The sequence below is a fragment of the Centropristis striata genome, chromosome 13, assembly GCF_030273125.1.
Source record: "Centropristis striata isolate RG_2023a ecotype Rhode Island chromosome 13, C.striata_1.0, whole genome shotgun sequence".
Taxonomy (NCBI): domain Eukaryota; kingdom Metazoa; phylum Chordata; class Actinopteri; order Perciformes; family Serranidae; genus Centropristis; species Centropristis striata.
This window is the reverse complement of record NC_081529.1, coordinates 2654469-2681034: the sequence shown is the minus strand read 5'-3', so window position 1 is coordinate 2681034 and position 26566 is coordinate 2654469. Positions and strand designations below refer to the sequence as shown.

The 26566-nt window shown below is 35.0% G+C and overlaps 1 protein-coding gene across 1 annotated transcript; it reads left to right on the top strand.

Moving 5' to 3' along the window:
- On the top strand, positions 1-26438 carry pold1 (polymerase (DNA directed), delta 1, catalytic subunit). The gene is made up of 27 exons (XM_059348509.1): positions 1-182; positions 2563-2745; positions 4200-4313; positions 4908-5048; positions 5951-6076; positions 7017-7185; positions 7928-8042; positions 8189-8318; positions 9772-9938; positions 10061-10165; positions 10989-11129; positions 11239-11349; positions 12416-12607; positions 13459-13547; positions 13638-13754; positions 14350-14463; positions 15348-15495; positions 17182-17277; positions 17855-17992; positions 18098-18273; positions 19333-19485; positions 20256-20358; positions 21812-21944; positions 23623-23736; positions 23834-23886; positions 25977-26074; positions 26160-26438. The coding sequence occupies exons 2-27, from the start codon at positions 2565-2567 to the stop codon at positions 26245-26247; spliced, it is 3312 nt and encodes a 1103-aa protein (XP_059204492.1). The 5' UTR covers positions 1-182; positions 2563-2564; the 3' UTR covers positions 26248-26438.
- The last annotated feature ends 128 nt before the right edge of the window (positions 26439-26566 follow it).

Here is a 26566-nt window from a genome sequence, read left to right as displayed (position 1 = left end):
GAAATTTTCCGCGCTTTCGTCGGTGAAAGTTCACAACTTAAAGAGTGGCGGGAGCTGTTGTCAACCAGGGGCTGCTGTGAAGAAGCAACTTAAATTGTTTGCAACTATAACTTTGCTGGAAACGAAGCAGCAGGTGATCGCTGCCCGGACAGGTTTCACTGTGACAGCAGTCCTACGTTTAGGTAAGATCAGTTTTCGCGCGGACCGGTTGTCTGTGTTTACGTTAGCTTGCAGCTTTAGCTAGTTATAAAAGAAAACTGCTTACCTTCTTCGACCGGAAGAGATCTCAACTTAAAGTGTACTGCTGTTATAGTGAGGTTAATGTATATTCAGTCTGACAGAGAAACGTTGAATTATTATCATTAGCATGAAGGCGTTAAATTATCAATATGAACCGTAAATGCACCTGAGTTAACTAGATAGCAGAGAGAACATGAGGAAGACATGCAGCAGTTGGTGTTAGCTAGCTTAGTGGCACCCAAGCAAGTTATGATGCTAACTGTATAATGTCTCGTGTGAAGTTACCAGTTGCATAGCAACAGTCATGCTAAGTTTTTTATTTTTATTTTATTTATTTATTTATTTATATCGAACACCAATACAATGCACAGTTACGAAGAAGAAGCAACGAGTTACAGAAAGATAAACAATGCAAAAAAATAAAATAGAAGAAAATAATATTTAGAAAATAAAATAGAAGTAAATAATATATAGAAAATAAAATAGAAGTAAATAATATTTAGAAAATAAATAGAAGTAAATCATATTTAGAAAATAAATAGAAGTAAATCATAGTTAGAAAATAAAATGGAAGAATAATTAATTGGAAAAGAATGAAACAAAAATAAATAATAAAATAAACAGACGCAAGATTACATGTTAAAGACATTAAACGCATTAAGTGCATTTTTATTTTTATTTTATTTATTTATTAATATCGAACACCAATACAATGCACAGTTACGAAGAAGAAGCAACGAGTTACAGAAAGATAAACAATGCAAAAAATAAAATAGAAGTAAATAATATTTAGAAAAAAAAATGGAAGTAAATAATATTTAGAAAATAAATAGAAGTAAATAATATTTAGAAAATAAAATAGAAGAATAATTAATTGGAAAAGAATGAAACAAATAAATAATAAAATAAACAGACGCATGATTACATGTTAAAGACATTAAACGCATTAAGTGCATTTTTATTTTTATTTTATTTATTTATTTATATCGAACACCAATACAATGCACAGTTACGAAGAAGAAGCAACGAGTTACAGAAAGATAAACAATGCAAAAAATAAAATAGAAGTAAATAATATTTAAAAAATAAAATAGAAGAATAATTAATTGGAAAAGAATGAAACAAAAACAAATAAATAATAAAATAAACAGACGCAAGATTACACGTTAAAGACATTAAACGCATTAAGTGCATTTTTATTTTTATTTTATTTATTTATTTATTTATTTATATCGAACACCAATACAATGCACAGTTACGAAGAAGAAGCAACGAGTTACAGAAAGATAAACAATGCAAAAAATAAAATGGAAGTAAATAATATTAAGAAAATAAATAGAAGTAAATAATATTTAGAAAATAAAATAGAAGAATAATTAATTGGAAAAGAATGCAACAAAAACAAATAAATGATAAAATAAACAGACGCAAGATTACATGTTAAAGACATTAAACGCATTAAGTGCATTTTTATTTTTATTTTATTTATTTATTTATATCGAACACCAATACAATGCACAGTTACGAAGAAGAAGCAACGAGTTACAGAAAGATAAACAATGCAAAAAAATAAAATAGAAGTAAATAATATTTAGAAAATAAAATAGAAGTAAATAATATTTAGAAAATAAAATAGAATAATAAATAATTGGAAAAGAATGAAACAAATAAATAATAAAATAAACAGATGCAAGATTACATGTTAAAGACATTAAACGCATTAAGTGCATTTTTGTTTTTATTTAATTTATTTATTTATATCGAACACCGATACAATGCACAGTTACGAAGAAGAAGCAACGAGTTACAGAAAGATAAACAATGCAAAAAATAAAATGGAAGTAAATAATATTTAGAAAATAAAATAGAAGAATAATTAATTGGAAAAGAATGAAACAAAAACAAATAAATAATAAAATAGACAGACGCAAGATTACATGTTAAAGACATTAAAAACATTTTTTCAAACTTCTCTTTATTGGGTTTTTTTTTTCTTTCGTTCACATACAAAAATAAAGAATGTACATGTTCATTTATGCTTAAAATCAACACGAAAGAGCAGAATGATAGTAGAAAAATAAAAGCAATTAAAAAAACCCCACCAAAAACAAAACAAACAAAAAAAACCATTGCGATCAGTGCTGAATGTTTTGGGGAAAAAAATTATTGTACTGTACAAATGTGTTTTTTTTATTTTGTTTACTGCTTGTTTACTACCACCATTAAGGCTATGCCATCGGTAGTGCCTGCTTTATAGCTGTCAGTTTCTTTCTCTGTTATCACATCTTCTAATGTGCCTACTTCCTCCAATGTTTCTTGCAGGCATGGATATTAAAAAGCGCAATGGCGGCCCTTTTATGGCGTCCCAGGCCAAACGGGGTAAAATCGGTAGTGAATGGGAGGATAGTCCATCGCAGTTTGAAGAGGAATTGTCCATGTTTGATGATGCAGAGATGGAGGCAGAGGAGACGGAGGGCCAGGCGGGCCATGATGTCATTCCTGTAGGTGAGTGTTGCACAAAGAAGCACACAATCACAAGGAGCAGAACAAGTCAAATGTTTTCCTGGTGCAGGACATAAAGACCTGTATCCAAACGCTTGAACAATGTATACTTATTTTATAACTTATAACACTTCTAATCTTAAAGAAGCAAATATACACACAGTTTATTTTTTACAGAACCTAGTTACATGTAGAATAATAATCATGTTTATTTTACAGTGTGATTTTTCTCATTTTAGGTAAGTAATTTGCACCGCTTGGAGTGCTAACAAATCAGACTGAATGGTTCAATTTAAAGTCATGCTTTGAGTAAATTAAGCATGCTTAGTTTGTCAGCTTTGCAATGACCATGAATTATATGCATATATATATATATACACTACCGGTCAAATGTTTTAGAACACCCCAATTTTTCCAGTTTTTTTATTGAAATTCAAGCAGTTCAAGTCAAATGAACAGCTTGAAAGGGTACAAAGGTAAGTGGTGAACTGCCAGAGGTAAATAAAAAAAGGTAAGCTTAACCAAAACTGAAAAATAATGTACATTTCAGAATTATACAAGTAGGCCTTTTTCAGGGAACAAGAAATGGGTTAACAACTTAACTCTATGGAGTCTTGGGCTATTTTGTCCATTTTTGAATTCTTTTTATGTCTTTGTAAGTCATTTTGTGTCTTTTTTTGGTCATTTTGTGTCTTTTGGTGTCTTCTTTTGTCATTTTGTGTCTTGTTTTGGTAATTTTGTGTCTTTTGGTGTTTTTTTTGTCATTTTGTGTCTTTTTTTTGGTCATTTTGTTTCATTTTTTAGTCATTTTGTGTCTTGTTTTGGTAATTTTGTGTCTTTTGGTGTTTTTTTTGTCATTTTGTGTCTTTTTTTTGGTCATTTTGTTTCATTTTTTAGTCATTTTGTGTCTTTTGGTGTCTTTTTTTTGTCATTTGTGTCTTTTTTTGGTCATTTTGTATCTTTTGGTGAATTTTTTTGGTCATTTTGTGTCTTTTTTTGGTCATTTTGTGTCTTTTGGTGAATTTTTTTTGTCATTTTGTGACATTTTGTGTTTTTTAGTCCTTTAGTCCAACATAAAATGTGATTTTGAATCTTTTTTTTTACTTCCAAAACACTATCATGCTCAATAAAGAATTTTAAATGTTGCAAACGTGCATTAATTTCAGAGTACACTGAGACATTAAACTGCATCATTTTCAATAAAATTCTGGAAAAGTTGGTGTGTTCTAAAACTTTTGACCAGTAGTGTATATGTATACAGCTAATGAGTAGATAGCTTTGCAATGTGAATAATGTAGCTGTGTGCTAACAACAATAATAATCATTATTCCAGGTTATTTCCCTTACTGTGTTGGTTCAATTTCTGACTAGACTTTACACAGCTCTTGGCTATAAATATTCAGATAACAAATAATGCACTTTTGTTTTACTTGTGTCTTATCACTGTGTTTCCTCAGGTGACCTCTTCTCAGCAGACCTGAACCCTCGTTGGCCGCGGCCGAACGCCCCGACGCTGGACCCATCATCTGATACCTTGGTGTTTCAGCAGATTGATCTTGACTATTATTTAGGTAATAATAAGTAGACTTTTGTTGAAACAAGATGGCTAAGAGTTATCTTGCCTTCTTTATTATTTGGGTTTGAATGAGAGTGTAGAACATATCTGTCCAGATTTTTACTAATCTATCTTCTGTAGTTTAATAAACTCCCCTCTGGAAGGGTTATCGGGATAGGTACGGCGGATACAACTCCAGTCACTTTTATGATTTTTATTTTCTCAACATACACTATAAGCATCCACACACTGGGTAGCTGTTACACTACGATAGCCTACCGCTCGTTAGCTTATTAGTGCCGTTAATTAGAAAAGTAAACAGTGACAGTGACGTTGATTAGGTTGTAAACCTGTAATGCAAACATAAACACAAAACCCAGAATTAATGAATTAAATTATACACTCATTCATATGATATTTAAACATTAACCATGCTAGCCTGCAGCTACTCACCAGCAAGGCGTACCAGTCCTAAGTAGTAAGTAAATGAAACCAAAACCAAAAAGTGAGACACCTGCTGGAAAGTTCTACAATATCCGCCTGCTCAGGTGCTGTTGCTGTACGTGGGACAAAATGGCCTTTAAGTTCTTTCCACTTTTGTTTTCTGCAGGTGCGTCAGTGGCTGGCATGCCAGGTCAGTCCCAGGGAACGGTCCCCATAATTCGGATGTTCGGGGTGACAGACAGTGGCAACAGTGTGTGCTGCCATGTCCACGGTTTTGCACCTTACTTCTATGTTCCTGCACCAAATGGTGAGTATTTGTCATTATTTTGTCAATGCATAAAATATTTGAATTTAAACACCCCATATTAATTAATTAAATTATTTATTTATTTATTTATTTTTGCAATTTTTCTCAGTACAATAGCTTTTTGTTACAGAGGAGGTAACTGATTGATGAAGTGAGAAAAGCGTTGATTATTGTGCAAAGAGTTATTGAAGAACTCATTTTGCTCTATTTTAGTTTTGTTTGGTACTTGTGTGTATATACAGTACAGGCCAAAAGTTTGGACACACCTTCTCATTCAATGCGTTTCTTTTATTTTCATGACTATTTACATTGTAGATTCATCAAAACTATTAATGAACACATGTGGAATTATGTACTTAACAAAAAAGTGTGAAATAACTGAAAACATGTCTTATATTCTAATAAGCAAAGGGTGGTTACTTTGAGGAATCTAAAATACAAGACATGTTTTCAGTTATTTCACACTTTTTTTGTCAAGTACATAATTCCATATGTGTTCATTCATAGTTTTGATGCCTTCAGTGAGAATCTACAATGTAAATAGTCATGAAAATAAAGAAAAACGCATTGAATGAGAAGGTGTGTGTCCAAACTTTTGGCCTGTACTGTATATATAGCATTTTTTTTGCTTCATTTACTTTGTTTTATTTGTTTATTATTTTTTTCCCGGTTGTACATATTGGCACTGTTTGCACCTGGAGAGGAGGAGAATAAAAATTAAGAACATTCATTTCCCGACTAAGCCTGGATTTTTGTATTTTGACGAGGTTGATAGTAACAATAACATTTTTTCTCAGTAGAATAAACTTCTCTCTTTCTTAACGATTTAAGCTTCCCGGAGCTAAAAATCCTTGAATTAATTCTTAATCTTATGTTTTCCTCTTTCTGCTTCCTTTGAAAAGGGTTCAAATCTGATCACCTGGGTGAGTTTAAAAGAGAGTTGAACTGTGCTGTCCTGAAGGACATGAGATCCAATAAGGACAACATATCGGTGACAGTGCTGGCTGTGGACATCACCCGTAAAGAGAGTGAGTACAAGTGATGTCATTGTGCAAATGCTGATGTTCATTTGTTGTTCACTGAGGCCCCGTTTACAAGAGGACGCTCGCGACAAAACGACAAAATATTTTATGGGAAGTGCCTTTCGTTTAGACGGTGACGGCGTTTTGGGGGCTTAAAGACGCAAAAAATCTGAAACCACCCTCCAAAGTGGAAAAGTTAAATCCTCTCCTCCGTAGCGTGTCGTCTACACTGACAAGACACAAAACTCTGATCTGATCTGCTCACGTCACGTATGTGTTTACGTCACATACATGCTCCAGTACAGGAAAATAAACAAACATGTGGAATTATTTCCATGCGTCGGACCTTCAAGCTGCTCTGGCAGCTCTAATAAACTTACAGGAGTCTTTCCACCAAATGTACAGGATATGTACAGATAGTATTAGTGAACAGAGAAGGATCTGGAATTACCTCCATCACATTCTGGATGCAGCAATTGGTCGGAGGCGAGCCAGACGGCTGTGAACGAGACCTGGGAGATCTAGTGATGGTGGAGAACTTTGTGGAAGGAGTAGCTGATGAAAATGTGTGTTGTGAAAACTTCTGCATGCCCAAAGATGCTCTTATGGCTTTAAGTGATGCTGCCTGGCTGCATACAATCCAATTTCACACACTTTTGCGTCACCGTATGCAGCAGATTTCCTCCCGAAAACGCTCGTCTAAACGAGGAATAAAAAGTGAAGACGCAACGCTACTTTTGCGTCTTCTGTTCAGACCGTCCTCGTGTAAACGGAGCCTGAATAAGTGAAAAGGAATCAAGGTATTGTGAAAAGAGAGGGCTGATCTGAGCTGATATTGGGTAATAATCAGTTTACATGCAAAGTGATAAAGTGAAGTACCAATGCTTTCATGCTACTTCTATCATGATTCTTGTTCATGAACCTATTTTTTTTCTTTTTCCTGCAGACATGTATGGCTACCACGGGAAACGCAGCCTTGATTTTTTGCGGATAACCATGGCGATGCCTCGTCTCATCGCCCCGGCAAAGAGACTGCTGGAGCAGGGCTTCAAGTTCGGACCGTATCCCCTCCAGGGGTACCAACCCTATGAGGCTAACATAGATTTTGAGATAAGGTGTGTTTGTGCTGTACAATAAATTGACAGTCAGACGGAAGCAGTAGGCTTGAATCATGCTCGTTCAATGCAGACAGGGATTGCTTTGCCATGACAGTCATTGGATTGTGTATAATTAGGGCCTCGGGGCAATCGCACCGAGCACTGGTCCCATACAGCAATATCTGTAGGGACCAGTGCTGCACTACTGTTATACTGTGGATTTTTTCTTCTTCCTCTTCCGGACGCAATTTCGTCCCGCTACTAGTCCTACAACTTGAAGAGTTGCAGGACAAATTATATATCAAAACATGCGGTTTGATCGGGATCAGTGTGGTATTACTTTTCTCTACAGAATACGAATTTTTCGTGACGTAAGTTGCGAAAAACTGCCCAAAATTTTGCATTGAAATGAATGGGACGGCCGACAAAAAATGAGCGAAAAATAACAATAATTGGAGATTTTTAAACGTCTACTTCTCCGGCATAATTTCACCTAGAGACTCCATTTAAATTTTAAACAGTAGACACAAGTCTTGTGTATTGGTGTATTAATCCAATCCACACACACACACACACACACACACACACACACACACACACACACACACACACACACACACATTTTGAGGTTAAAGGGCATAGTTTGAAATCTAGTATCAGTAGCCCCCGTGGCCCTTTCAGAATTTCCCCAGTCGAAATTTTCTAGTTTGAAGATGTAATTACTCAAATCAGAGCTTAACAAGCCTCTCTGTGTTGTCAGGTTCATGGTGGACAGTGATGTGGTGGGATGCTGCTGGATTGAACTTCCCAAAGACAAGTACAGAGTGCGTGAAGAGAAGAGCCCAGGGCAGACGGATTCTCGGTACCCAGGAAAGGTAGGTCTGCTCCAGGCCCGTCAGAACAAATGACTGCAACACTGCCCCAATCAGCAGTTCACTTCCCTCTGAGAGCCTTCATATGAAAGTAGTTGTGTCAAGCCAGTGGTGTTCATGAACTGTCTCCCTCTGCCTTTGTCCTCCAGGCGTCCTTGTGTCAGTATGAGGTGGACGTGGGATGGACAGATCTGATCAGTCACCCTGCAGAGGGAGACTGGCAGAGGATCGCTCCGCTCAGAGTCCTCAGCTTTGACATCGAGTGTGCAGGAAGAAAAGGTGCATTTCTTTTTCTCCAACGTTCTTAGTAAACATGCAAACTATGAGACGTTTTGTCTGCAACGCCTGATCATACTTTTTTAACTTTTTATTTATTAACATGTGCAAAGAACATGAGATCATCATGGGTGTTACAGTTAAAATCAAAATATTCTTTTACACATACATTATGGCATAATGTCACACTATTCCAGGTGCATACACGATTCATTTTTCCCAGCGTTCAGTACATTTCTCCACCTGAAGTCTTAAAACAAAAGTTTCTCCATACAGTAAATTTCTTGAATATCGTGCCACTGGACCAATGTTGGGGGATCTAGTTGCAACCACTTTCTGGTTAAACGCCTGATCATACTTTTTTTTTTTTGTAAATTTTATTTATGCAAAGTTTTGGCACATATATATACAGACACATACAGTACAAGAAACCTAGAAAAAACCCAACAGAGAAAAAAATACATAAAATAAAAGTAAACAAAACAGAAGCAACAGACAGCCAGCCACCACTTACTCATTAACGTAAAAACAAAATGTGCACAAAAACATGTCGGTCCAACAAAATGCCCCCAATTGTCCGCTCATATGAAAAGGGCCAGAGATTGAGTCCAGGAGGCCCGAGCCAGAGGGGAACAGCAAAGTCTCATAACCTGGATACATATCAAGAAAAAATATATAATATATATATAACATATATTTATACATAATATAATTCAAAAAATTATAATAATTACTTAATAAAATAAAAATAAGTAAGCAGTGCGTTCAGGTCCCCGCCGAGGTTATTATAGTTAACGAAAACTAACGAAATAACGAAAACTAGAATTGAAAAAACATTTTCGTTAACTGAAATAAAAATAAAAACTAGAGTTTTTAAAAAAACGATAACTAACTGAAACTGTATTGTGTGGTTACAAAACTAACTAAAACTAACTAAAATTATAGTGGAAATGTCCTTATTTTTCGTTTTTGTCAACTTTTTTCATTCATAATTCAGTGTTTCTATTTGAACATGCAACACATGTTGAATATGTTTACTGAGACTGGGATGTTTACACTAGAACCAAAATTCAAAACATCCTGAACTGTAAGAGTTAATAACCTTATTGGGGCTGAGATGATAAACCAAAGGAAATAAAGGCAAAATGTATTATGACCACTTTGAATCTGGCACCCAACACATAGCCCATTACAAAAAAACTAAAACTAACACTAAAACTAATAAAAACTCAACTAAAACTAAGCATTTTCAAAAACTAAAAACTAAACTAAAACTAGAAAACTCACTCTAAAAACTAACTAAAACTAACTGAATTTGACAACAAAAATTCACAACAAAATTAAAACTAAAACTAATGAAAAATCCCAAACTATTATAACCTTGGTCCCCGCCTGATCATACTTGATGGAAAGCAAACTCAGAGTTTGACTCTGGTCTGAACTCTTTTCTTTCCAGGAATCTTCCCAGAAGCAGACAAGGACCCCGTGATTCAGATCGCCTCTATGGTGCAGCGTCAGGGAGAGACGGAGCCGTTCATCCGCACCGTGTTCACCCTCCAGTCCTGCGCCAGCATCGTCGGCTCTCAGATATTGTGCTTTACACAGGAGAAACAGCTACTGCAGGTATACACACTGCCCTCATTAAGGCACTGAAAAACATAAATACATGGAAATGTTCCTTTTTGCTAATGGTTTGTTGATTATTTGTCATGTCATTGTGTGTCTCTTCACGTCTATGTGAGCAGAGCTGGGCAGAGTTTTTAAGGACAGTGGACCCAGACATCATCACTGGATACAACATCCAAAACTTTGACTTCCCCTACTTGCTCAACAGGGCAGCTGCTTTAAAGGTTAGATGGCACCACATACACTACCGGTCAAAAGTTTTAGAACACCCCAATTTTTCCAGTTTTTTATTGAAATTCAAGCAGTTCAAGTCAAATGAACAGCTTGAAAGGGTACAAAGGTAAGTGGTGAACTGCCAGAGGTAAATAAAAAAAGGTAAGCTTAACCAAAACTGGAAAATAATGTACATTTCAGAATTATACAAGTAGGCCTTTTTCAGGGAACAAGAAGTGGATTAACAACTTAACTCTATGGAGTCTTGGGCTATTTTGTCCATTTTTTAATTCTTTTCATGTCTTTGTAAGTCATTTTGTGTCTTTTTTTTGGTCGTTTTGTGTCTTTTTTTTTTTTGTCATTTTGTGTCTTTTTTTGGTCATTTTGTGTCTTTTTTTGGTCATTTTGTGTCTTTTGGTGTCTTTGTCATTTTGTGGCTTTTTTTTGGTCATTTTGTGGCTTTTTTTAGTCCTTTAGTCCAAGATAAAATGTGATTTTGAATCTTTTTTTTACTTTCAAAACACTATCATGCTCAAAGAATTTTAAATGTTGCAAATGTGCATTAATTTCAGAGTACACTGAGACATTAAACTGCATAATTTTCAATTAAATTCTGGAAAAGTTGGTGTGTTCTAAAACTTTTGACCAGTAGTGTAAGTCTACATCTTCAATGCAATACCATGACCTAAAAGTAATTCAGAATAATGCACATAAACACAGCCTCCAGAAGAATGTATTTACACTGTAAATAATTGACATTTCCCTTCTTATTTGGTATAAAACATCCCTGCCCCCCCCCACTTTAGTAAATAAAACGTGTTGTTTTGTGTTCAGGTGAATCTCTTTCCTTACCTGGGTCGAGTGCGAGGCATCAAGTCGGTCATTAAAGACCTAAACTTCCAGAGCAAGCAGATGGGCCGCAGAGAAAACAAGAGCGTTAACATGGAGGGCCGGGTTCAGTTCGATCTACTGCAGGTTAGCTTTGATGACTGCAGCAGAAATCATGACTGAAACAGTATTTAATTTGTTGTGCACTGCTAGAACGTTATTAGGAAACACAGTCTGATTGGTTTGTTTCTCTCAGGTTCTCCTCAGGGACTATAAACTGCGTTCTTACACACTGAACGCTGTGAGTTTCCACTTCCTGCAAGAACAGAAGGAGGACGTGCAGCACTCCATCATCACTGATCTGCAGGTAAGAGAGAGAGCTGCTTATCATTTAATTATTCAACTTTTATTGAGTTTTTACAATTTTTTTACAAGACCATAATAACAACCAAATAAGAAAAGGGGGGAAAAAAGGGGCAAAATTAAGATACACAATCTTACGATAATAAAACATAAATAAAAATAGATGAATAAATAAAACAATAAAATAAAAATAAGTACATAAGAAGTCCTAGACGGGTACAATTAATCCATGCTCAATATGTTAATTCACTGTCTACACATAGTCTTCTAGTACAGCTATTCTCAACCTTGGGGTCGGGACCCCAGTTTGGGTCACGAGATGATTTCTGGGGGTCGCCAAATCATTTTGGAAGTCAGCTCTGTCTCCACTGTGTTAAAGTGTTCATGTGTTAATGTGTTTTAGTCTTTTCGGTAATTTTGTGTCGTTTTTGGTCATTTTGTGTCTTCTTTTGGTCATTTTGTGTCTTTTTTTGGTCATTTTGTGTGTGTGTTTTTTTTTTTTTACATTTAGTGTCTTTTTTTTTTAAATCATTTTGTGATCAATTTGTGTTCTTTTTGGTCATTTTGTATCTTTTTTTGATCATTTTGTGGTCAATTTGTGTCTTTTTTGGTCATTTTGTGTCTTTTTGGTCACTTTGATTCTTTTTTGGGTAATTTTGTGTCTTTTCTGACAAATCCCAAAGTATCAAGTTATTACTTTCCAAGGAGTCTCTGGCTTGAAGCTGACTGTTACACACTCAGGAGGTCAGAATGGACCTTTAAACTGATAGCAAAGGACTTAGTTTAAAAGTAACAATAACATATAAAAATATATATAGATAAATGCACAGACAGAGAGATGTTTTAGTTGTTGTCTGCTTCATTATTTGTCCAAAATTCGTCGTATCAACTGAGTTTGTCTGATCTGAACTGTGAGATTGTGTTCAGTGAGACAACATGATGTTAGATTGGGGGTCGCGACTCAAAAAGGTTGAGAACTGCTGCTGTAAAGAATAAAGTCTTAGAGCTGGTTATCATTAAGAGTTCTGCAGATTCAAATGATCCTCCCCCTCTCTGTTCCTCCATCACAGAACGGCAACGAACAGACGCGTCGTCGTCTGGCCGTCTACTGCCTGAAGGACGCCTACCTCCCGCTGCGCCTGCTGCAGAAGCTGATGTGTGTGATTAACTACATGGAGATGGCCAGAGTGACGGGCGTGCCTCTCACCTACCTGCTCTTAAGAGGACAGCAGATCAAAGTCGTCTCTCAGCTGCTGCGACAGGTAACCAAGGCAACCACATGAGACGGTAACCACACGTACAGATTTATAGTCTAGACGGATTTCAGAAAAAGGGCCTCCTATAAGAAGTGAGGAGCATTTATGGGTACAAGTCAGGAACCGGCCTACCTTACAGATCTCAAGGGTGCTGAGTCCAAAAAAATGGTTCCCAAGTGAAATTTTGAGTTTTTGACCTTCTAATTTGTATCAAATGGCCACCAAACTGCCCATCTTGCTCAGTCGTTGGACCATTTCCCCTTAGTTTTTTTGTAAGTAGGCAATCAAAGATGAGGAAATTAAGTTTCTGGATCTATAGTCTAGGGTCAGAGCAAGAATATAGTGGAGGCTCAGTGTCTTTATGTATATATATATGTGTATGCAAAATACCAACTGGAACATTTAAAAGTGATATTGATTGAATATTTATGTCGGCCTTAAAAATGACACAAATAATGCTTAATTTCACCTTAAAAGTTGGTATTTTGCATATATATATATATATACATAAAAAAGACACTGAGCCTCCACTATATCCTTGCTCTGACTCTAGACTATAGATCCAGAAACTTAATTTCCTCATCTTTGATTGCCTACTTACAAAAAAACTTGGGGGAAAATGGTCCAACAACTGAGCAAGATGGGCAATTTGGCCGCCATTTTGATATGCAAATGAGAAGGTCAAAAACTCAAAATTTCGCTTGGGAACCATTTTTTTTTGGATTCAGCACCCTTGAAATAAGTAAAGTAGGCCGGTTCCCGACTTGTACCCATAAATGCTCCTCACTTTCACTTTTTGGACAATTCCGTCTAGACTATTAAGGATGGAAACTGAAAAAGTGTCTGTGCATGTTTAGGCCATGAAGCAGGACCTGGTCATGCCTGTTGTAAAGACAGAGGGAGGAGAAGATTACACTGGAGCAACTGTCATCGAGCCAGAGAAAGGGTGTGTATGTATGTTTGCTGTGTGTGAGACTCCTCTCTGCTCTTGATGTTCTCACATACCTTTCATTAACCATCCTCTGCTCCTGTGTAGGTATTACAGCGTTCCTATTGCCACACTGGATTTCTCCTCCTTGTATCCGTCCATCATGATGGCACACAATCTGTGCTACACCACCCTGCTGCAGAAGGGCTCAGCAGAGAGACAGAGGTCAGCACTTATTGTTTATACACTACTGGTCAAAAGTTTTAGAACACACCAACTTTTCCAGAATTTAATTGAAAATTATGCAGTTTAATATCTCAGTGTACTCTGAAATTAATGCACATTTGCAATATTTAAAATTCTCTATTGAGCATGATAGTGTTTTGAAAGTAAAAAAAAAAAGATTCAAAATCACATTTTATGTTGGACTAAAGGACTAAAAAAAGACACAAAATGACCAAAAAAAGACACAAAATGACTTACAAAGACATGAAAAGAATTCAAAAATGGACAAAATAGCCCAAGACTCCATAGAGTTAAGTTGTTAACCCATTTCTTGTTCCCTGAAAAAGGCCTACTTGTATAATTCTGAAATGTACATTATCTTTCAGTTTTGGTTAAGCTTACCTTTTTTTATTTACCTCTGGCAGTTCACCACTTACCTTTGTACCCTTTCAAGCTGTTCATTTGACTTGAACTGCTTGAATTTCAATAAAAAACTGGAAAAATTGGGGTGTTCTAAAACTTTTGACCGGTAGTGTAAGTGTTTCTATGTCTATTTTCAACACAATGAGCTAATGAAGCTGTCGTGTGTCCTCAGCCTCTCACCAGAGGACTTCATCAAGACTCCGACTGGAGATACGTTTGTAAAGAGCTCTGTGAGGAAAGGACTTCTACCTGAGATCCTGGAGAACCTGCTGTCTGCCAGGAAGAAGTTTGTGCTGTTCAAATATATCACAAAAATGAAATTGAGCTTGAAATGGAATGCAAAATGACCTGTTCTGTAGACGTTCTCAGTCCTAACAGCTAATGTTTGATGTATTTCCTGTTTCTGTGTTAATTTTTTTTTTTTTAAACATGTGTTTATTAGATTTTTGTTTGCAGATTACAACTAGTCAAACAAGACATTATTACATGCAACAAAGCAAACTTTTTCTCCCTATTCTCCCTCCCATGCCCTCTTCCCCTCACCTAATAAGTATAAGAAAAACAAACAAACGGTAAACCTATAAAAAAAAAGGATGTAAATAAAGCAAAGATTAAATAAAAATAAATAAAAACAATAAATAAAAGTAAATCAATAAATAAAAAAATAAAAAAACATACATGCATAAAAATAAAGAAAAAACAACAACAAAACATGTATATATATTTATTTATATTTATATATATATATATATTTTTTATTTATTTATTTATATTTATATATATATATTTTATTTATTTATATTTATATATATATTTTTATTTTTATATATATATGTATATTTATTTTTATATATATATGTATATATTTATTTATATTTATATATATATATTTATTTATTTATATATATATTTATGTTTATTTATTTATATATATATATATATATATATATATATATATATATACACACACATACACATTTAAATGTAGTTATATAGACAAATACTGAAAATAGTTATAACACTGACAGATTTCAAGGGTGTCTCTCAAAGTTACTCTGAAAAAATACAAAATGAGTGCACCAAAACTGACATTTAGCTACATCAATTAAGCTAAAATTCTATCTTAGTTCCAACAGAGGATATAAAACCGATCTCTCTGTCTGTCCACAGGGCCAAAACAGAGCTGAAGAAGGAGACGGACCCGTTCAAGAGGCAGGTGCTGGACGGCCGACAGCTGGCTCTCAAGATCAGCGCTAACTCAGTCTATGGCTTCACAGGTGCTCAGGTCGGCAAGCTGCCCTGCCTAGAGATCTCACAGGTGAGCTATTGCTTCTCATGCTGGTGTTTATATTTTCTTGGTATACAGCAAATTAAAGCAGAAATACGGGGAAACATAATGCCATTAGGTATAGGTCTTTGTATAATGATACCAGGGTTGCACAATGTATCATTTTTTACAAGATATACACATTGTTTAACACATTAAGCGCCTGGAAAAAAATGCCTGGAAAACCTCTGGGCGATTTTCAAATGACCCCCTAAAACCTGAAGTTTTTCTGGAAATTCAACACCTACTAAATAATAGATTTTTCAGCCTCTGTAGCAGATAGAAATGAAATTTAAAAAGTATTTGAGAGCTTATACCCGTGGCTTTCATGAGAAGTTGAGTTTATTTGTCCAAACCTTCAATAAAGTTTTTTTAAAAATCAACAAACTCAGCAAATGTTACATTTGTCTGAATAAAAAATCCTATGCATAATACTAATACATGCCCATTAGCAAGATGCAAACATGATATGACCACTGGAAGAACAAGACATAGTTCTCATTACCCTATTGTAATAAAAAAAAAAATTATCATAATAATAATAATAAATAATAATAATACATTTTATATATTTTTCTTTTCTTCTATACTTTTCAGGGTACTCAACGACGCATAAAGTAATATAAGACATAAACAGTCATGATTTATTATATCATCATCACAATCAATTATTATTATTATTATTATCAATATTAATATATTATTAATATTATTATTATCATCTCCAGATGGCCACAAATCTGTCTGTTCTTCGGTGAAAATATGTCGTCTAAAAACATATTCCTCATCCATAAATGCCGGTCGATTGGTTCCGAGGGTTCAAAGTCCGGATCAGCAATTAAATCATCGGCGCTGTTTGTTTGTTTAATGGTAGAAATGCGGTAATGCTTTCCCGGCGTCAATGGGTTAAGAGTGTGATATTAGACTTGGGGAGAGTAGCAGTAGAATACTGAATTTTTAAATGTTACAATCATTTTTTTGTTGTTGACCACCATATTCAACAATATTATCACATATTTTCCTCACATCATGCAGCTGTAAAACATACCTTGTTTGCATACAGATAATAGTTTTTCATAAGCGAAACAGACAGTCACAGCGAACCAGGCAGCAGCCTGCTACACGACACAAGAGCCAGAGAAAAAAAACAGCAACTGACATTCTTCTAGCGTGGTGTCGTCGTTGCTCTAAACTTATCAAATGTTTACAATTCTGGCCCAACATAACGGGTTTTTCATTCATGCTATATAAATAAAGTTGTCCCCACTTGACTTCTCACTCTTCCCACTCTTCTGCACAGATGTGAAGTCGAGGCACAGACGGTAAACAATAAAGATGTAGAACAAAGATTAGTGTTGCAATGGAAACCACAGAACAGGTGGAAATCCCAAACATCTACTGTAAATGTAAAGACGAACCACAACAGGCGCTTTCTCACTGTTGTGTGGAAGGTAGACTTACTCAGCTACACCTTACAGAGAGCTGAAGAGACATTTCTTCTACATGAGTTGTTGTGGGACAAAATGTTTAATGGCAGATATATTCCTAGGCTTTAAAAGTCATGACTCGTATGTGTCTTATGGTGATTTTTTTTGCTCTATTACCAGTGAAGGCATATTCCAATACTACTTAGTATTTAGTGATGAGTTGAATTAAATCCCTTTTTTTCTTATTTAGAGTGTCACAGGTTTTGGAAGACAGATGATTGAGCAAACCAAACAGTTGGTGGAGTCAAAGTACACCGTTTCCAACGGTTACCAAGGTGATGCCAAGGTGAGAACACATGTAGCTGCACAAACTCTTCTTTCTTCTCTTTTTCCTTGTCTTTTGGCCCATTTATCATACAGTACAGGCCAAAAGTTTGGACACACACCTTCTCATTCAATGCGTTTTTCTTTATTTTCATGACTATTTACATTGTAGATTCTCACTGAAGGCATCAAAACTATGAATGAACACATATGGAATTATGTACTTAACAAAAAAAGTGTGAAATAACTGAAAACATGTCTTGTATTTTAGATTCCTCAAAGTAACCACCCTTTGCTTACTAGAATATAAGACATGTTTTCAGTTATTTCACACTTTTTTGTTAAGTACATAATTCCACATGTGTTCATTAATAGTTTTGATGAATCTACAATGTAAATAGTCATGAAAATAAAGGAAAAACATTGAATGAGAAGGTGTGTCCAAACTTTTGGCCTGTACTGTATATTGGAGCGTTATTTAGGTTTTAAAATTTTTTAGAGCGGTCTAAAGTTATGGAACTTTCTACCTGATATTTTTCCGATTAACCTTCTTTTTGTACATATTGTTTAAATGCCGATTTCATTTTTATCTTCTAAAGGTCATTTATGGGGACACAGACTCTGTCATGGTTAAACTTGGAGTTGCCACGGTGAGGGAGGCCATGGAGGTTGGGAGGGAGGCAGCAGAGTGGGTCTCATCCCATTTCACACCGCCCATCAAACTGGAATTTGAAAAGGTACCATTTCTGTCCTGTTGATTTATCAAAAAAAAAAATGTTTCAATGTCTGGATTTTTTTTGTTCTTGTCAGCTGATGTGATCTTATTTATGTCTCTTCCACAGGTGTACTACCCGTACCTGCTGATCAACAAGAAGCGCTACGCAGGTCTCTATTTCTCCACCAGTGCAGACACACATGACAAGATGGATTGTAAAGGCATTGAGACTGTCCGCAGAGACAACTGCCCTCTGGTGGCCAACCTTATAAACACCTGTCTGCAGAAAATCCTCATAGAAAGGTACATGAACACAATCTGTTCATCGTGATGATGCATAATCAGTACATTTTATTAGAAGTTGTCCTGTGATATAATCTTTAATTTATTTTGTACATACTGGACACAAATCCAGAATTGATCATGATTCCTAACATTTTAAACTTGATGATTCTATCAATTTTTTGTATCAAAACAGAGCCAAACTTCTATTCAGATGCTGAAAACAAGGCGTTAAATCATTATGAAAATAATCACAGCTCTATATGTATAATATTTTATTATTAGCGAGTAAAAAAGCAATCACAAGGAAATAGTTGGCAAAAGACTCCCCTACAGTCGATGATTTGATCAATGTTGTTAAGGATATTTTCATAATGGAGAAGCTAACATTCATTCTTAAGCTTGAACAAGATAAATTTGAAAGTTATTGGGAAAGTGGGACAAACTATCTAACAACTTAGATGCAAGATACTGGTTAAAGTGATAAACCCCCTCTCAAGTTTTGTACTCCACTCATCTGGTTCTGTTTTTTGTTTTTTTTGTTTGTTTCTGTTTCAATAACTATACTAGTATTAGTCAGGGCTATACATATATATAGCAAACTATCTTTATTTAATTTACTAGTATTATCATTTGAGTTGATGTTGCTCTTGTCATCAATGTTATCACCCCATGATAAGGTTCTGTTTGCAGAAGAAAACATGGATGAAGGAAGGTTTACATGGGGCAGATAAACTCACTATTATTAAGGCTGTTATTATGATTTTTCGAATTGTCATTATTATCTTTATTTTATTTTTTTCTGATTTTCAAGTTGCCTATCAATTTAGGTATAAGTATGTCTTTGTAAGAGAATTGTGATAGAGTTTAAATGCTTTTGCAAGGATGTGATTTTGATTTTATTTATATTATTTTTTTTATTTTTTTATTTTTTAAAACCATTGCTTTTTATGTTTTGATGAAAAGACTTGACATGTTTACAAGATGTAGAGCAACATGTATGTGCTGTTTTGTTTTTCTTCAAATAAAAAGTTTAATAACAAAAAGAAAATAATCCCAGCTGCTGTGTTGTTTCCTCAGGGACCCCCAGGGTGCTGTGGGTCACGCTAAAGAAGTGATCTCAGACTTATTGTGCAACCGCATCGACATCAGCCAGCTGGTCATCACCAAGGAGCTAACGCGCACCGCCCAGGAGTATGCTGGCAGACAGGCCCACGTGGAGCTGGCTGAGAGGTGACCACACACTGACACGCCTCATTAGAAATACACTACTGGTCAAAAGTTTTAGAACACACCAACTTTTCCAGAATTTAATTGAAAATGATGCAGTTTAATGTCTCAGTGTACTCTGAAATTAATGCACATTTGCAACATTTAAAATTCTTTATTGAGCATGATAGTGTTTTGAAAGTTAAAAAAAGATTCAAAATCACATTTTATGTTGGACTAAAGGACCAAAAAAAAGACACAAAATGACTAAAAAAAGACACAAAATGGCTAAAAAAAGACACAAAATGGCTAAAAAAAAGACACAAAATGACAAAAAAAGACACCAAAAGACACAAAATGATCAAAAAAAGACACAAAATGACAAAAAAAGAAATAAAATGACTAAAAAAAGACACAAAATGATCAAAAAAAGACACAAAATGACTTACAAAGACATGAAAAGAATTCAAAAATGGACAAAATAGCCCAAGACTCCATAGAGTTAAGTTGTTAACCCATTTCTTGTTCCCTGAAAAAGGCCTACTTGTATAATTCTGAAATGTACATTATTTTCCAGTTTTGGTTAAGCTTACCTTTTTTTATTTACCTCTGGCAGTTCACCACTTACCTTTGTACCCTTTCAAGCTGTTCATTTGACTTGAACTGCTTGAATTTCAATAAAAAACTGGAAAAATTGGGGTGTTCTAAAACTTTTGACCGGTAGTGTACTTCTCCACGGGAAATGTTTGTGTTTGGTATTATTGAACTGACCAATTAATATTGATGTTTTATAGGATGAAAAAGAGAGATGCTGGCAGCGCTCCCAACCTGGGAGACCGAGTTCCTTACGTCATCATCAAGGCTGCAAAGGGAGTCGCAGCGTACATGAAGTCAGAGGTTTGTAGTGGCATCTTACATTAGTAAATCCTTCTTTCCTCATAATTTCTGCAGGGTTCGTACGGGTGCTTGAAATCCTTGAAAATGCTTGAATTTAAATGTTTTCAAGGTTTAAAAAGTGCTTGGATTTTGGATAAAGTGCTTGTAAATGCTTGAAATTCTGTATTTCTCTTGCAATCTGACTATATCCATCTATAGACTATAGATCAGGGATGGGCAACTGGAGGCCCTCAGTACAACTACATGCATTTGAGCATGAAATCTTAAAAGTGCAGTGTAAAAATGCACAAAATTACTTCTTGCAATTAATGTTGGTCTGCTGTTCTTGCACTAAAAAAAAAGAAATCACAGTAAGTGGTTGTTTTTTATATGCTTCATACCTTTTGTATTCCTATTTATACTGTTATACATGCATTTGAGCAGGAAATATGTTAAATTACTGCACTGTTAACCAGATATGATGAAACTGCAATTTTAAATATGTTAAGTGCACTGTCCTATATGTGGCCCTGTGGTAGTGTCGATGAAAAACTGTGGCCCCCTCCAGCATTTAAGTTGCCCATCCCTGCTATAGATAATCACATGTTCAATGTAATAAATAATGAGTAGCCTATCTGAAATGAAGACTGTTCCTCCTAAAAGTGTAATATCATCACTGTTGATATGGTTCAGTGAAATCTCCCCCTTTTAGTATGTAAGTACTCATCTAAATCAGTAGTTCTCAACCTTTTTGAGTCGCGACCCCCAATTTAACATGCATGTTGTCCATGACCCCCGCTCACTGAACACAATCTCACACGCACAGTTCAGATCACCCAAAAAAGAAACAAAATGACCTAAAAAAGGAAACAAAATGACCAAAAAAGACACAAATTGACCACAAAATGATCAAAAAAGACACAAAATGACCAAAAAAAGACACAAAATGACCAGAAAAGAAACAAAATTACCAAGAAAAGACACAAAATGACCAAAAAAGACACAAAATGACCAGAAAAGAAACACAATTACCAAAAAAGACACAAAATGACTAAAAAAATACACAAAATGACAAAAAAAGAAATAAAATGACCAATAAAGTCACAAATTGACCACAAAATGATAAAAAAAAGACACAAAATGACCAAAAAAAAAAGACATTAAATGACCAAAAAGACTAAAACACATTAACACATGAACACTTTAACACAGTGGAGACAGAGCTGACTTCCTAAATGATTTGGCGACCCCCAGAAATCATCTCGCGACCCCAATTGGGGTCCCGACCCCAAGGTTGAGAATAGCTGATCTAAATCATCCAATTTAAAACAGGTGTAAGATACTAGAAAAGCTTGAAAATGGACCTTGACAGTCCTTGAAAAAAATGCTTGAATTTGACCACTGCTAAAGTGTACCAACCCTGTTTTATGTTTGACTCTGATGATGATCCTGGTTCTTCCTCATGTCGCTTCAGGACCCGATCTTTGTGCTGGAGAACAACATTCCCATCGACACGCAGTACTACCTGGAGCAGCAGCTGTCCAAGCCCCTGCTGAGAATATTTGAGCCCATCCTCGGAGAGACCAAAGCAGAGAACGTCCTGCTCAGTAAGTCAACAACTGCACAACAGAAGCCGCGTGAGGTTACCAAGAAATTAGAAATCAATATAACCGCAGTGCTTTTATTTTGAAAAAAAAAAAAAAAAAAGCAAACATTATCATTAGCACTAGAGCTAACAAGCACTTTTACTATAGTTAAGACAACAAATATAGCCACTAATATATATGACAGAATAAAATAAACTCTAACAAACCTTGTGTCCTGTCAGTCAGCCACTATAGAAGCCTTTTTCATACTTTATATCAACTTTATATTAATTACGATGCACTCGTTATTATTTACCGTTCGTTTTTTCATTTAACTGTTCTACCGGTTATTTCCTGTCACTACCTTTCAAAATTAAAGCACCCGTTTTACACTGGACGGCACCTTTTCAAAATAAAAGCATCACAACATTGTAAAACACCTTGAAAATGTACAAACATGAAAAACAAGCTATATAATACAAATACACCAATAGGAACCTTGCTAAAGGTCATTTACAGTTGTGTTTAAAATAAATGGAATAGTGATATAGTGATTGGAGTATTTACTACTTTTTACTGCTATATTTGATTTACTCCACATTAACAGTCTTATCATAACATGTGTTCCTATCAGTAGCAGCTCAAAACCAGATAATTTACTACATTTTATAAAGCGATTACATTAATATTGAGCAGGAAAAAAAGGAGGATGTAGAAGAAGAGTTATTTACACCAAGATGGCAACAAAAATGTCTACCTGTAATGGGAACCAGGAGCTGAAACCGTCAGACAAATTGAAGGAACGGTGTGAAACTCTTGTTTCTGACCAAATTACAAACAGGCTACACGATGAAACGACTTTAGTCTTGTTATTACAATTTAGGCAACTGGCTGATACTCATTTCATCCTCAGTGACTCATTTGCATATGAGTGAAATGATAAATTGAGTAATCTGTAAATTGATTAACACAGTTACTTATTAGATCCATCTTTAAGATACCTCTTTGGATATGTGTCATTATTTTGGATATATATATATATTTTTTTTTTTTCTCAAAATATTTTTATTGTCAATTTTCAGAGTGACAAATAACATACATACACAAATAATAAAGATGATAATAAAAGGCAAATAAATAAAAATTAGACACAAACTATGACGTATCAAAACAAAGTATACACAATATAATGTCAGAGTCGAATGTCCACTTAAGTGTATCAAATGTCACAATAGGTATATTTCAAGAACACACGATAATAATAATAATAATAATAATAATAATAAATAAAATAGAAATATAGGTGAATAAGTAAATGAGACAAAAAAAAAAACTTAAAAAAAAAAAAACTTCACAAATACCATAACATACCAAAACAAATTACAAACAAAGAGGCACTATATAATGTCAAAAGTGAGTGTCCACTTGAGTGAGTCAAATACGTCAGATTAGGTAGACTTTAGGGGGGTTAAATATAGTTTCAAGTGCTTTTATTTTGGATATTTTAAAGCGTCAATTAAACAATGATTCATTTAATAATCTGTAGGTTGATCCTTGAAACAATCAGCATCTCATCTTGTCTAATGGTCAAAATGTGACTGTACCAACATTTAAACAAACACAGCAGGTGTTAAAAGTGCAGTTCAACTAATCAAGCTTTAAAACCTAATGTTGCTGTTGATTTCCTGGGTTTTTTTAGAGGGCGACCACACGCGCTGCAAGACTGTGCTGACCTCAAAGATCGGAGGCCTGATGGCGTTCGCTCAGAAGAGAAGCACCTGCATCGGCTGCAAAGCTGTGCTCAAGACGGACGGTGAGATATTAACTCTCGTTACAAGCTTTATGAGGTTAAGTGGCACTTTTGTTTAAGAGTTTTATATGTGCGAGCTCAAACATGTTTGTCATTGCAGCGGCCGTGTGTGATTTCTGCAAGAAGAAAGAGTCTGAACTGTACCAGAAAGAGGTGAGCAAGACGCCAGATGACTTTAAAGCTTTGAGTTTTTCTGACTAAAGTCCCAGCTCTGACTAAGTTTGAACAAAAGCTTTACTGTCTTATTTTAATCAATAGTTGTCTAGTGTCGATGTTGCTTAAATCAGCCATTCTCAACCTTTCTGGGGGTCGCCAAATCATTTTGGAAGTCAGCTCTGTCTCCACTGTGTTAAAGTGTTCATGTGTTAATGTGTTTTAGTCTTTTTGGTCATTTAATATCTTTTTTAAGTCATTTTGTTTCCTTTCTTTGGTCATTTTGTGTCTTTTTTTGGTGATTTTGTTTCTTTTTGGTCATTTAATGTCTTTTTTAGGTCATTTTGTTCCCTTTTTTTTTTTTTTTAGGTCATTTTGTGTCTTTTTTTGGTCATTTTGTTGGTCATTTTGTGTCTTTTTTTAGGTCATTTTGTTTCTTTTTGGTCATTTTGTGTCTTTTTTTGGTCATTTTATTTCTTTTAGGTCATTTTATTTCCTTTTTTTAGGTCATTTTGTTTCCTTTTTTGGTCATTTTGTGTCCTTTTTGGTAATTCTGTGTCTTTGTTTGGTAATTTTGTGTCTTTTTTAAATTAATTTAGTGTCATTTTTAGTAATTTAGTGTCTTTTTTGGTAATTCTGTGTCTTTTTTGGTCATTTTATTTATTTTTTAAGTTTTTTAGTTTTTTTCTGTCATTTTGTGTCTTTTTAAAAATAATTTTGTGTCTTTTTTGGTAATTCTGTTTATTTTTTTGTTATTTTTTGCATGTTAAATTGGGGGTCACGACTCAAAAAGGTTGAGAACTACTGGCTTAAATTATCCTCTGGTGTCTCATCAGAGCTCTGGAATTTATTAGAGAGAATGTGATATCAAAGTGTTCAAATACATAAAGCAGAACCATTATTTTATTGATATAAAGTGACATTCAGTCTCACTTCCTTATTATTTGCATTTGGGCTGCTATAGACTAGTCTGCAGTTCCTGTAAAGCACAACTCAGCAGTCTTAATGTAGGAGTTAAGGGCTTATTTAAAAACAAACCTTTTTCCATCATGTCCACACTGCAAAAAAAGAAAAGTTGGGTGAACTCAAAATTTCAAGGCAACAAACTTCAATAAAATTTTAAGTTGGACAATGAAACTAAATATTTTAAGTTTTGTTTTTGAGTTTGCTGAACTCTGAATTTCTCTGGCACGATTGTAACGCCGCTATGAAATGTCAGCTAATGTTGTGACCGCAATGTTTAGTTAGCATTGATACGCTAATGGCTACTCTTGTAGCTGTAACAAGCAGCGCCGCTAGCATCAGTTAGCCGCTAGCATCAGTTAGCCGCTAGCTTTCGCTAATGACCGAATTTCACCGCTTTCCTGCATTTCACAACAAAGAAATAAGATTTATCAGAACTATTGTCCCTTTTTTAGGTTATTTAATGTATTTTTTAGGTAATTTAATGTCTTTTTTAGGTCATTTTGTTTCCTTTTTTTGGTCATTTTGTGTCTTTTTGGTCATTTTGAGTCTTTTTTAGGTCATTTAATGTCTTTTTTAGGTCATTTTGTTTCCTTTTTTTGGGCCATTTTGTGTCTTTTTTAGGTCATTTTGTTTCCTTTTTTTGGGCCATTTTGTGTCTTTTTTTGGTCATTTTGCGTCTTTTTTTGGTCTTTTTGGTCATTTTGTTTCTTTTTGGTCATTTTGTGTCTTTTTTAGGTCATTTTGTTTCCTTTTTTGGGCCATTTTGTGTCTTTTTTGGTAATTCTGTGTCTTTGTTTGGTAATTTTGTGTCTTTTTAAAAATAATTTAGTGTCATTTCTAGTAATTTAGTGTCTTTTTTTGTAATTCTGTGTCTTTGTTTGGTCATTTTATATTAATATAAAAAGTTGTGAACCCCAACTTAAAGATATAAGTAACAACAACTCACCAACTTGTTTTTGAGCAGACAACTGGCTTCCTTTGTTGTGCTAACTTACATTATTGCCCTAAATGTCAATAATTTATATTTCCAAGTTTTACCAACTTAAATCACTGTTTTAGGCCAAAAAAATACAAGTCGGCTTTTTTGCAGTGCACTGTGTTTCTAACAGTTGTGTTGTTTCCAGATCTTCCACCTGAACACCCTGGAGGAGCGCTTCTCTCGCCTGTGGACTCAGTGTCAGCGCTGTCAGGGCTCCCTCCATGAGGATGTGCTCTGTACCAGGTACATATACATTCATTATAACTGTTTTTACTGCAGAATTATGGCGGAACACACAGTAACACTGTCCCCCCTGACTCCTCCGCAGCCGGGATTGTCCCATCTTCTACATGAGGAAGAAGGTTCAGAAAGATCTGGATGACCAGAGCAAGCTGGTGAACCGTTTTGGATGGTGAGAGGCGAACACACTCAATCCTCATGTGCCTCATTTCAGACCACCCTGGACTCCTTCACCTCACTATATTTTTCTTCTGTCTTTTGGTGCTTGTAAAAATGCATATATATAGCACTATTTCTATGTTTTCTAATATGAATTGAAATGTCACAAAGTACTGTGTTTTTGTAAAATAAAATCAAAAAGTAATCTATTTCTCTTTTTTTCTTCTGTGTTTTGGGGGTTATTACTTATTTAACTGTTGATCAGTGTAGGAATTGGGCAAAACTGGGGGCAAAAATGGGCAGTCCATGGCCTAGAGGTTAGGAATCGGGCTTGTA